Source organism: Oncorhynchus mykiss, chromosome 13, assembly GCF_057628025.1.
Source record: "Oncorhynchus mykiss isolate SJ-2025 chromosome 13, ASM5762802v1, whole genome shotgun sequence".
In the NCBI taxonomy this organism is placed as follows: Eukaryota; Metazoa; Chordata; class Actinopteri; order Salmoniformes; family Salmonidae; genus Oncorhynchus; species Oncorhynchus mykiss.
The window spans coordinates 13,145,001-13,158,564 of NC_143034.1; the positions used below are offsets into that span (position 1 = coordinate 13,145,001).

Below are 13,564 nucleotides of genomic sequence, written 5' to 3' on the forward strand. Positions count from 1 at the left end.
GTATGTAGTGTTATGATATGAGGGTAGGTTAGTGTTATGATATGAGGGTAGGTTAGTGTTATGATATGAGGGTAGGTTAGTGTAATGATATAAGGGTAGGTTAGTGTTATGATATGAGGGTAGGTTAGTGTTATGATATGAGGGTAAGTTAGTGTTATGATATGAGGGTAGGTTAGTGTTATGATATGAGGGTAGGTTAGTGTTATGATATGAGGGTAGGTTAGTGTTATGATATGAGGGTAGGTTAGTGTTGTGATATGAGGGTAGGTTAGTGTTATGATATGAGGGTAGGTTAGTGTTATGATATGAGGGTAGGCTAGTGTTATGATATGAGGGTAGGTTAGTGTTATGATATGAGGGTAGGTTAGTGTTATGATATGAGGGTAGGTTAGTGTTATGATATGAGGGTAGGTTAGTGTTATGATATGAGGGTAGGTTAGTGGTAGACATGTCTGTATGTAGTGTTATGATATGAGGGTAGGTTAGTAGTATGATATGAGGGTAGGTTAGTGTTGTGATATGTCTGTATGTAGTGTTAGGGTAGGTTAGTGTTATGATATGAGGGTAGGTTAGTGTTATGATATGAGGGTAGGTTAGTGGTATGATATGTCTGTATGTAGTGTTATGATATGAGGGTAGGTTAGTGTTATGATATGAGGGTAGGTTAGTGGTAGACATGTCTGTATGTAGTGTTATGATATGAGGGTAGGTTAGTGGTAGACATGTCTGTATGTAGTGTTATGATATGAGGGTAGGTTGGTGTTATGATATGAGGGTAGGTTAGTGGTAGACATGTCTGTATGTAGTGGTATGATATGAGGGTAGGTTAGTGTTATAATATGAGGGTAGGTTAGTTTTAGACATGTCTGTATGTAGTGTTATGATATGAGGGTAGGTTAGTGTTATGATATGAGGGTAGGTTAGTGTTATGATATGAGGGTAGGTTAGTGTTATGATATGAGGGTAGGTTAGTGTTATGATATGAGGGTAGGTTAGTGTTATGATATGAGGGTAGGTTAGTGTTATGATATGAGGGTAGGTTAGTAGTATGATATGAGGGTAGGTTAGTGTTATGATATGAGGGTAGGTTAGTGTTATGATATGAGGGTAGGTTAGTGTTATGATATGAGGGTAGGTTAGTGTTATGATATGAGGGTAGGTTAGTGTTATGATATGAGGGTAGGTTAGTGTTGTGATATGAGGGTAGGTTAGTGTTATGATATGAGGGTAGGTTAGTGTTATGATATGAGGGTAGGTTAGTGGTAGACATGTCTGTATGCAGTGGTATGATATGAGGGTAGGTTAGTGTTATGATATGAGGGTAGGTTAGTGTTATGATTTGAGGGTAGGTTAGTGTTATGATATGAGGGTAGTTTAGTGTTGTGATATGAGGGTAGGTTAGTGTTATGATATGAGGGTAGGTTAGTGTTATGATATGAGGGTAGGCTAGTGTTATGATAAGAGGGTAGGTTAGTGTTATGATATGAGGGTAGGTTAGTGTTATGATATGAGGGTAGGTTAGTGTTATGATATGAGGGTAGGTTAGTGTTATGATATGAGGGTAGGTTAGTGGTAGACATGTCTGTATGTAGTTTTATGATATGAGGGTAGGTTAGTGTTATGATATGAGGGTAGGTTAGTGTTGTGATATGTCTGTATGTAGTGTTATGATATGAGGGTAGGTTAGTGTTATGATATGAGGGTAGGTTAGTGTTATGATATGAGGGTAGGTTAGTGTTATGATATGAGGGTAGGTTAGTGGTATGATATGTCTGTATGTAGTGTTATGATATGAGGGTAGGTTAGTGTTATGATATGAGGGTAGGTTAGTGGTAGACATGTCTGTATGTAGTGTTATGATATGAGGGTAGGTTAGTGGTAGACATGTCTGTATGTAGTGTTATGATATGAGGGTAGGTTGGTGTTATGATATGAGGGTAGGTTAGTGGTAGACATGTCTGTATGTAGTGGTATGATATGAGGGTAGGTTAGTGTTATAATATGAGGGTAGGTTAGTGGTAGACATGTCTGTATGTAGTGTTATGATATGAGGGTAGGTTAGTGTTATGATATGTCTGTATGTAGTGTTATGATATGAGGGTAGGTTAGTGTTATGATATGAGGGTAGGTTAGTGTTATAATATGAGGGTAGGTTAGTGTTATGATATGAGGGTAGGTTAGTGTTATGATATGAGGGTAGGTTAGTGTTATGATATGAGGGTAGGTTAGTGTTATGATTTGAGGGTAGGTTAGTGTTATGATATGAGGGTAGGTTAGTGTTATGATATGAGGGTATGTTAGTGTTATGATATGAGGGTAGGTTAGTGTTATGATATGAGGGTAGGTTAGTGTTATGATATGAGGGTAGGTTAGTGTTATGATATGAGGGTAGGTTAGTGTTATGATATGAGCGTAGGTTAGTGGTAGACATGTCTGTATGTAGTGGTATGATATGAGGGTAGGTTAGTGTTATAATATGAGGGTAGGTTAGTGGTAGACATGTCTGTATGTAGTGTTATGATATGAGGGTAGGTTAGTGTTATGATATGTCTGTATGTAGTGTTATGATATGAGGGTAGGTTAGTGTTATGATATGAGGGTAGGTTAGTGTTATGATATGAGGGTAGGTTAGTGTTATGATATGAGGGTAGGTTAGTGTTATGATATGAGGGTAGGTTAGTGTTATGATATGAGGGTAGGTTAGTGTTATGATATGAGGGTAGGTTAGTAGTATGATATGAGGGTAGGTTAGTGTTATGATATGAGGGTAGGTTAGTGTTATGATATGAGGGTAGGTTAGTGTTATGATATGAGGGTAGGTTAGTGTTATGATATGAGGGTAGGTTAGTGTTATGATATGAGGGTAGGTTAGTGTTATGATATGAGGGTAGGTTAGTGTTATGATATGAGGGTAGGTTAGTAGTATGATATGAGGGTAGGTTAGTGTTATGATATGAGGGTAGGTTAGTGTTATGATATGAGGGTAGGTTAGTGTTATGATATGAGGGTAGGTTAGTGTTATGATATGAGGGTAGGTTAGTGTTATGATATGAGGGTAGGTTAGTGTTATGATATGAGGGTAGGTTAGTGTTGTGATATGAGGGTAGGTTAGTGTTATGATATGAGGGTAGGTTAGTGTTATGATATGAGGGTAGGTTAGTGGTAGACATGTCTGTATGCAGTGGTATGATATGAGGGTAGGTTAGTGTTATGATATAAGGGTAGGTTAGTGTTATTATATGAGGGTAGGTTAGTGTTATGATATGAGGGTAGGTTAGTGTTATGATATGAGGGTAGGTTAGTGTAATGATATAAGGGTAGGTTAGTGTTATGATATGAGGGTAGGTTAGTGTTATGATATGAGGGTAAGTTAGTGTTATGATATGAGGGTAGGTTAGTGTTATGATATGAGGGTAGGTTAGTGTTATGATATGAGGGTAGGTTAGTGTTATGATATGAGGGTAGGTTAGTGTTGTGATATGAGGGTAGGTTAGTGTTATGATATGAGGGTAGGTTAGTGTTATGATATGAGGGTAGGCTAGTGTTATGATAAGAGGGTAGGTTAGTGTTATGATATGAGGGTAGGTTAGTGTTATGATATGAGGGTAGGTTAGTGTTATGATATGAGGGTAGGTTAGTGGTAGACATGTCTGTATGTAGTGTTATGATATGAGGGTAGGTTAGTGTTATGATATGAGGGTAGGTTAGTGTTGTGATATGTCTGTATGTAGTGTTATGATATGAGGGTAGGTTAGTGTTATGATATGAGGGTAGGTTAGTGTTATGATATGAGGGTAGGTTAGTGGTATGATATGTCTGTATGTAGTGTTATGATATGAGGGTAGGTTAGTGTTATGATATGAGGGTAGGTTAGTGGTAGACATGTCTGTATGTAGTGTTATGATATGAGGGTAGGTAAATGTAACGATATGAGGGTAGGTTAGTGGTATGATATGAGGGTAGGTTAGTGGTATGATATGAGGGTAGGTTAGTGTTATGATATGAGGGTAGGTTAGTGTCAGAAATGTCTGTTTGTAGTGCTATGATATGAGGGTAGGTTAGTGTTATGATATGAGGGTAGGTTAGTGTTATGATATGAGGGTAGGTTAGTGTTATGATATGAGGGTAGGTTAGTAGTATGATATGAGGGTAGGTTAGTGTTATGATATGAGGGTAGGTTAGTGTTATGATATGAGGGTAGGTTAGTGTTATGATATGAGGGTAGGTTAGTGTTATGATATGAGGGTAGGTTAGTGTTGTGATATGAGGGTAGGTTAGTGTTATGATATGAGGGTAGGTTAGTGTTATGATATGAGGGTAGGTTAGTGGTAGACATGTCTGTATGCAGTGGTATGATATGAGGGTAGGTTAGTGTTATGATATAAGGGTAGGTTAGTGTTATGATATGAGGGTAGGTTAGTGTTATGATATGAGGGTAGGTTAGTGTTATGATATGAGGGTAGGTTAGTGTAATGATATAAGGGTAGGTTAGTGTTATGATATGAGGGTAGGTTAGTGTTATGATATGAGGGTAAGTTAGTGTTATGATATGAGGGTAGGTTAGTGTTATGATATGAGGGTAGGTTAGTGTTATGATATGAGGGTAGGTTAGTGTTATGATATGAGGGTAGGTTAGTGTTGTGATATGAAGGTAGGTTAGTGTTATGATATGAGGGTAGGTTAGTGTTATGATATGAGGGTAGGCTAGTGTTATGATATGAGGGTAGGTTAGTGTTATGATATGAGGGTAGGTTAGTGTTATGATATGAGGGTAGGTTAGTGTTATGATATGAGGGTAGGTTAGTGGTAGACATGTCTGTATGTAGTGTTATGATATGAGGGTAGGTTAGTAGTATGATATGAGGGTAGGTTAGTGTTGTGATATGTCTGTATGTAGTGTTATGATATGAGGGTAGGTTAGTGTATAATATGAGGGTAGGTTAGTGTTATGATATGAGGGTAGGTTAGTGTTATGATATGAGGGTAGGTTAGTGGTATGATATGTCTGTATGTAGTGTTATGATATGAGGGTAGGTTAGTGTTATGATATGAGGGTAGGTTAGTGGTAGACATGTCTGTATGTAGTGTTATGATATGAGGGTAGGTTAGTGGTAGACATGTCTGTATGTAGTGTTATGATATGAGGGTAGGTTGGTGTTATGATATGAGGGTAGGTTAGTGGTAGACATGTCTGTATGTAGTGGTATGATATGAGGGTAGGTTAGTGTTATAATATGAGGGTAGGTTAGTTTTAGACATGTCTGTATGTAGTGTTATGATATGAGGGTAGGTTAGTGTTATGATATGAGGGTAGGTTAGTGTTATGATATGAGGGTAGGTTAGTGTTATGATATGAGGGTAGGTTAGTGTTATGATATGAGGGTAGGTTAGTGTTATGATATGAGGGTAGGTTAGTGTTATGATATGAGGGTAGGTTAGTAGTATGATATGAGGGTAGGTTAGTGTTATGATATGAGGGTAGGTTAGTGTTATGATATGAGGGTAGGTTAGTGTTATGATATGAGGGTAGGTTAGTGTTATGATATGAGGGTAGGTTAGTGTTATGATATGAGGGTAGGTTAGTGTTGTGATATGAGGGTAGGTTAGTGTTATGATATGAGGGTAGGTTAGTGTTATGATATGAGGGTAGGTTAGTGGTAGACATGTCTGTATGCAGTGGTATGATATGAGGGTAGGTTAGTGTTATGATATAAGGGTAGGTTAGTGTTATGATATGTGGGTAGGTTAGTGTTATGATATGAGGGTAGGTTAGTGTTATGATATGAGGGTAGGTTAGTGTAATGATATAAGGGTAGGTTAGTGTTATGATATGAGGGTAGGTTAGTGTTATGATATGAGGGTAAGTTAGTGTTATGATATGAGGGTAGGTTAGTGTTATGATATGAGGGTAGGTTAGTGTTATGATTTGAGGGTAGGTTAGTGTTATGATATGAGGGTAGTTTAGTGTTGTGATATGAGGGTAGGTTAGTGTTATGATATGAGGGTAGGTTAGTGTTATGATATGAGGGTAGGCTAGTGTTATGATAAGAGGGTAGGTTAGTGTTATGATATGAGGGTAGGTTAGTGTTATGATATGAGGGTAGGTTAGTGTTATGATATGAGGGTAGGTTAGTGTTATGATATGAGGGTAGGTTAGTGGTAGACATGTCTGTATGTAGTTTTATGATATGAGGGTAGGTTAGTGTTATGATATGAGGGTAGGTTAGTGTTGTGATATGTCTGTATGTAGTGTTATGATATGAGGGTAGGTTAGTGTTATGATATGAGGGTAGGTTAGTGTTATGATATGAGGGTAGGTTAGTGTTATGATATGAGGGTAGGTTAGTGGTATGATATGTCTGTATGTAGTGTTATGATATGAGGGTAGGTTAGTGTTATGATATGAGGGTAGGTTAGTGGTAGACATGTCTGTATGTAGTGTTATGATATGAGGGTAGGTTAGTGGTAGACATGTCTGTATGTAGTGTTATGATATGAGGGTAGGTTGGTGTTATGATATGAGGGTAGGTTAGTGGTAGACATGTCTGTATGTAGTGGTATGATATGAGGGTAGGTTAGTGTTATAATATGAGGGTAGGTTAGTGGTAGACATGTCTGTATGTAGTGTTATGATATGAGGGTAGGTTAGTGTTATGATATGTCTGTATGTAGTGTTATGATATGAGGGTAGGTTAGTGTTATGATATGAGGGGTAGGTTAGTGTTATGATATGAGGGTAGGTTAGTGTTATGATATGAGGGTAGGTTAGTGTTATGATTTGAGGGTAGGTTAGTGTTATGATATGAGGGTAGGTTAGTGTTATGATATGAGGGTATGTTAGTGTTATGATATGAGGGTAGGTTAGTGTTATGATATGAGGGTAGGTTAGTGTTATGATATGAGGGTAGGTTAGTGTTATGATATGAGGGTAGGTTAGTGTTATGATATGAGCGTAGGTTAGTGGTAGACATGTCTGTATGTAGTGGTATGATATGAGGGTAGGTTAGTGTTATAATATGAGGGTAGGTTAGTGGTAGACATGTCTGTATGTAGTGTTATGATATGAGGGTAGGTTAGTGTTATGATATGTCTGTATGTAGTGTTATGATATGAGGGTAGGTTAGTGTTATGATATGAGGGTAGGTTAGTGTTATGATATGAGGGTAGGTTAGTGTTATGATATGAGGGTAGGTTAGTGTTATGATATGAGGGTAGGTTAGTGTTATGATATGAGGGTAGGTTAGTGTTATGATATGAGGGTAGGTTAGTAGTATGATATGAGGGTAGGTTAGTGTTATGATATGAGGGTAGGTTAGTGTTATGATATGAGGGTAGGTTAGTGTTATGATATGAGGGTAGGTTAGTGTTATGATATGAGGGTAGGTTAGTGTTATGATATGAGGGTAGGTTAGTGTTATGATATGAGGGTAGGTTAGTGTTATGATATGAGGGTAGGTTAGTAGTATGATATGAGGGTAGGTTAGTGTTATGATATGAGGGTAGGTTAGTGTTATGATATGAGGGTAGGTTAGTGTTATGATATGAGGGTAGGTTAGTGTTATGATATGAGGGTAGGTTAGTGTTATGATATGAGGGTAGGTTAGTGTTATGATATGAGGGTAGGTTAGTGTTGTGATATGAGGGTAGGTTAGTGTTATGATATGAGGGTAGGTTAGTGTTATGATATGAGGGTAGGTTAGTGGTAGACATGTCTGTATGCAGTGGTATGATATGAGGGTAGGTTAGTGTTATGATATAAGGGTAGGTTAGTGTTATTATATGAGGGTAGGTTAGTGTTATGATATGAGGGTAGGTTAGTGTTATGATATGAGGGTAGGTTAGTGTAATGATATAAGGGTAGGTTAGTGTTATGATATGAGGGTAGGTTAGTGTTATGATATGAGGGTAAGTTAGTGTTATGATATGAGGGTAGGTTAGTGTTATGATATGAGGGTAGGTTAGTGTTATGATATGAGGGTAGGTTAGTGTTATGATATGAGGGTAGGTTAGTGTTGTGATATGAGGGTAGGTTAGTGTTATGATATGAGGGTAGGTTAGTGTTATGATATGAGGGTAGGCTAGTGTTATGATAAGAGGGTAGGTTAGTGTTATGATATGAGGGTAGGTTAGTGTTATGATATGAGGGTAGGTTAGTGTTATGATATGAGGGTAGGTTAGTGGTAGACATGTCTGTATGTAGTGTTATGATATGAGGGTAGGTTAGTGTTATGATATGAGGGTAGGTTAGTGTTGTGATATGTCTGTATGTAGTGTTATGATATGAGGGTAGGTTAGTGTTATGATATGAGGGTAGGTTAGTGTTATGATATGAGGGTAGGTTAGTGGTATGATATGTCTGTATGTAGTGTTATGATATGAGGGTAGGTTAGTGTTATGATATGAGGGTAGGTTAGTGGTAGACATGTCTGTATGTAGTGTTATGATATGAGGGTAGGTTAGTGGTAGACATGTCTGTATGTAGTGTTATGATATGAGGGTAGGTTAGTGTTATAATATGAGGGTAGGTTAGTGGTAGACATGTCTGTATGTAGTGTTATGATATGAGGGTAGGTTAGTGTTATGATATGTCTGAATGTAGTGTTATGATATGAGGGTAGGTTAGTGTTATGATATGAGGGTAGGTTAGTGTTATGATATGAGGGTAGGTTAGTGTTATGATATGAGGGTAGGTTAGTGGTAGACATGTCTGTATGTAGTGGTATGATATGAGGGTAGGTTAGTGTTATAATATGAGGGTAGGTTAGTGGTAGACATGTCTGTATGTAGTGTTATGATATGAGGGTAGGTTAGTGTTATGATATGTCTGTATGTAGTGTTATGATATGAGGGTAGGTTAGTGTTATGATATGAGGGTAGGTTAGTGTTATGATATGAGGGTAGGTTAGTGTTATGATATGAGGGTAGGTTAGTGTTATGATATGAGGGTAGGTTAGTGTTATGATATGAGGGTAGGTTAGTGTTATGATTTGAGGGTAGGTTAGTGTTATGATATGAGGGTAGGTTAGTGTTATGATATGAGGGTATGTTAGTGTTATGATATGAGGGTAGGTTAGTGTTATGATATGAGGGTAGGTTAGTGTTATGATATGATGGTAGGTTAGTGTTATGATATGAGGGTAGGTTAGTGTTATGATATGAGGGTAGGTTAGTGTTATGATATGAGCGTAGGTTAGTGGTAGACATGTCTGTATGTAGTGTTATGATATGAGGGTAGGTTAGTGTTATGATATGTCTGTATGTAGTGTTATGATATGAGGGTAGGTTAGTGTTATGATATGTCTATATGTAGTGTTATGATATGAGGGTAGGTTAGTGTTATGATTTGAGGGTAGGATAGTGTGTGATACGAGGGTAGGTTAGTGTTATGATATGAGGTTATGTTAGTGTTATGATATGAGGGTAGGTTAGTGTTGTGATATGAGGGTAGGTTAGTGTTATGGTATGAGGGTAGGTTAGTGTTATGATATGAGGGCAGGTTAGTGTTGTGATATGAGGGTAGGTTAGTGTTCTGATATGAGGGTAGGTTAGTGTTATGATATGAGGGTAGGTTAGTGTTATGATATGATATGCGGTTAGGTTAGTTTTATGATATGAGGGTAGGTTAGTGGTAGACATGTCTGTATGTAGTATTATGATATGAGAGTAGGTTAGTGTTATGATATGATATGCGGTTAGGTTAGTTTTATGATATGAGGGTACGTTAGTGGTAGACATGTCTGTATGTAGTGTTATGATATGAGGGTAGGTTAGTGTTATGATATGATATGAGGGTAGGTTAGTGTTATGATATGAGGGTAGGTTAGTGATAGACATGTCTGTATGTAGTGTTATGATATGAGGGTAGGTTAGTGGTATGATATGAGGGTAGGTTAGTGTTATGATATGTGGGTAGGTTAGTGTTATTATATGAGCGTAGGTTAGTGGTAGACATGTCTGTATGCAGTGTTATGATATGAGGGTAGGTTAGTGTTATGATATGAGGGTAGGTTAGTGTTGTGATATGAGGGTAGGTTAGTGTTATGATATGAGGGTAGGTTAGTGTTATGATATGAGGGTAGGCTAGTGTTATGATATGAGGGTAGGTTAGTGATAGGCATGTCTGTATGTAGTGTTATGATATGAGGGTAGGTTAGTGTTATGATATGAGGGTAGGTTAGTGTTATGATATGTCTGTATGTAGTGTTATGATATGAGGGTAGGTTAGTGTTATGATATGTGAGTAGGTTAGTGTTATGATATGAGGGTAGGTTAGTGTTATGATATGAGGGTAGGTTAGTGTTATGATATGTGAGTAGGTTAGTGTTATGATATGAGGGTAGGTTAGTGTTATGATATGTGAGTAGGTTAGTGTTATGATATGAGGGTAGGTTAGTGTTATGATATGAGGGTAGGTTAGTGTTATGATATGTGAGTAGGTTAGTGTTATGATATGAGGGTAGGTTAGTGGTATGATATGAGGGTAGGTAAATGTTACGATATGAGGGTAGGTTAGTGTTATGATATGAGGGTAGGTTAGTGTTATGATATGAGGGTAGGTTAGTGTTATGATATGAGGGTAGGTTAGTGGTATGATATGAGGGTAGGTAAATGTTACGATATGAGGGTAGGTTAGTGGTATGATATGAGGGTAGGTTAGTGGTATGATATGAGGGTAGGTTAGTGGTAGACATGTCTGTATGTAGTGTTATGATATGAGGGTAGGTTAGTGGTAGACATGTCTGTATGTAATGTTATGATATGAGGGTAGGTTAGTGGTAGACATGTCTGTATGTAGTGTTATGATATGAGGGTAGGTTAGTGGTAGACATGTCTGTATGTAGTGTTATGATATGAGGGTAGGTTAGTGTTATGATATGTCTGTATGTAGTGTTATGCAATGAGGGTAGGTTAGTGGTATGATATGTCTGTATGTAGTGTTATGATATGAGGGTAGGTTAGTGTTATGATATGTCTGTATGTAGTGTTATGATATGAGGGTAGGTTAGTGTTATGATTTGAGGGTAGGTTAGTGTGTGATACGAGGGTAGGTTAGTGTCATGATATGAGGGTAGGTTAGTGTTATGATATGAGGGTAGGTTAGTGTTATGATATGACGGTAGGTTAGTGTTATGATATGAGCGTAGGTTAGTGGTAGACATGTCTGTATGTAGTGGTATGATATGAGGGTAGGTTAGTGTTATGATATGAGGGTAGGTTAGTGGTAGACATGTCTGTATGTAGTAGTATGATATGAGGGTAGGTTAGTGTTATGATATGATATGAGGGTAGGTTAGTGTTATGATATGAGGGTATGTTAGTGTTATGATATGAGGGTAGGTTAGTGTTGTGATATGAGGGTAGGTTAGTGTTATGATATGAGGGTAGGTTAGTGTTATGGTATGAGGGTAGGTTAGTGTTATGATATGAGGGCAGGTTAGTGTTGTGATATGAGGGTAGGTTAGTGTTATGATATGAGGGTAGTTTAGTGTTATAATATGAGGGTAGGTTAGTGTTATGATATGAGGGTAGATTAGTGTTATGATATGAGGGTCGGTTAGTGTTATGATATGAGGGCAGGTTAGTGTTGTGATATGAGGGTAGGTTAGTGTTGTGATATGAGGGTAGGTTAGTGTTATGATATGAGGGTAGGTTAGTGTTATGATATGACGGCAGGTTAGTGGTAGACATGTCTGTATGTAGTATTATGATATGAGGGTAGGTTAGTGTTATGATATGAGGGTAGGTTAGTGGTAGACATGTCTGTATGTTGTGTTATGTTGTGTTATGATATGAGGGTAGGTTAGTGTTAGTGATAGACATGTCTGTATGTAGTGTTATGATATGAGGGTAGGTTAGTGGTATGATATGAGGGTAGGTTAGTGTTATGATATGAGGGTAGGTTAGTGGTAGACATGTCTGTATGTAGTGGTATGATATTAATTGTAAATGTCACAGAACACTTAGTCAGGTTACAGAACACCTAGTTAGGTTACAGAACACCTAGTTAGGTTACAGAACACCTAGTCAGGTTACAGAACACCTAGTCAGGTTGCAGAACACCTAGTTAAGTTACAGAATAGTATGCAAGGGCACGACCCCTAGACTTAGCAAGTATAGTGTAACAGTAGGTTTGTCTAATCTGTTCCGTAACTCTGTGTGTGTGTGTGTGTGTGTGTGTGTGTGTGTGTGTGTTCCAGGTACCTCCGTGTTCATCATGGTGTCTGTTAGTCTGGTAGTGTTACTGCTGGTGATCGGCCTGATCATAGTCTACAGAGGGAAATACAACAAGGTCACAGGTGAGAAACACACACACACACCGGTCTATGAAAGGAGAGTAAGTTCCCCTTTTTCAAATATCTCAGTTTTAAAGATAAATTAATTTGCATAATGTCCACATCATCATTTGTCCCTGGTTGAGAAGAAGAGAATGAATAGTCACTGAGGAGTGTGACACCTGCCTGGTTCTGGGGGAAGTGAAGCGCTCTTCTCTCTCTTCCTGTCTCTCTCTCTCTCTTCCTGTCTCTGTTTCTCTCTGAGTGTTGTGTGTGTGTGTTGTGTTCCACAGGATTTGTTTCTTCAACACACAGAGTGAGTCCAGACACAGGAAACAATGAAGGGGTCAGTGTCTGTATTATAATTATTATTTTTGGACTGAAAGAGATGTCAACAAATTGTGTTTTATTAGTCATACTATTGTTCTCTCTCTCTCTTATATATATACATATATATATATTCTCCTTTTCCTCCTCCTCTCCCTACTCCTCTTCTTCCTCTCCAGGGTTGTCATGGTGATGGTGACTATGAAGAGATAATGGAGCGCGCCCCAAGGTCAGACTCGGGCGCTGCGACCTCCACCATCTACACCACCGTCAACTTACCCACAAGCCACTCTGACTCTCCCCACTACGCCAGCGTCAACTTCCACAAGAACCCCAGTAGCCCCAACGAAGCCACTGACACCATTACCATTACTAAAGAGGGCAGATGCCCCAATGAAGCCACCGCTTCCATTGCTAAAGAGGGCACGTCATCATGTGACTATGCTACTGTGAACTTTGGTCAAAGCCCAGCCAGCCTACTCTACTGTCATCCACACAGCTCCTCTGAGGCTCCTCCCATATACTCCACAATCAGCAAACCCAGAGACACCTGAGTCAATGGCAACCAATCACAAGAGACATACACACACTGGCGACCAATCACGAGATCTCTCTCTCTCTCTCTCTCTCTCTCTCTCTCTCTCTCTCTCTCTCTCTCTCTCTCTCTCTCTCTCTCTCTCTCTCTCTCTCTCTCTCTCTCTCTCTCTCTCTCTCTCTCTCTCTCTCTCTCTCTCTATCTATCTATCTATCTATCTATCTATCTATCTATCTATAAAATCCTGGCCATGAGTGTGCATGTCTTGCAATTATGAGATGCCCGGTTCTCGCCCAGGTGAGGGGAGGTATCTCTTGAATGCCCTGCTCAAAACTGACAACGAGGCTCGATATAGGGGTGGAGTTAACAAACTCTGTCTTAAAAGTTCAAAGCGAGAGCTTTGTAGATTATGATTCTTTTCGTGCTTATT

General features: G+C 38.6%; 1 protein-coding gene across 2 annotated transcripts in view; it reads left to right on the forward strand.

Annotated features, from left to right (window-relative positions):
* Positions 1-13,359, forward strand: part of LOC118936518 (polymeric immunoglobulin receptor) — a 21,364-nt gene extending 8,005 nt beyond the window's left edge. For both annotated transcript variants that reach the window (XM_090195226.1, XM_090195227.1), the window contains 3 exons: positions 12,198-12,296; positions 12,566-12,618; positions 12,779-13,359. In XM_090195226.1, coding sequence (XP_090051352.1) covers positions 12,198-12,296; positions 12,566-12,618; positions 12,779-13,153 — 527 coding nt within the window. In that variant the 3' untranslated portion in view covers positions 13,154-13,359. The remainder of the gene's footprint in view (positions 1-12,197; positions 12,297-12,565; positions 12,619-12,778) is intronic.
* The last annotated feature ends 205 nt before the right edge of the window (positions 13,360-13,564 follow it).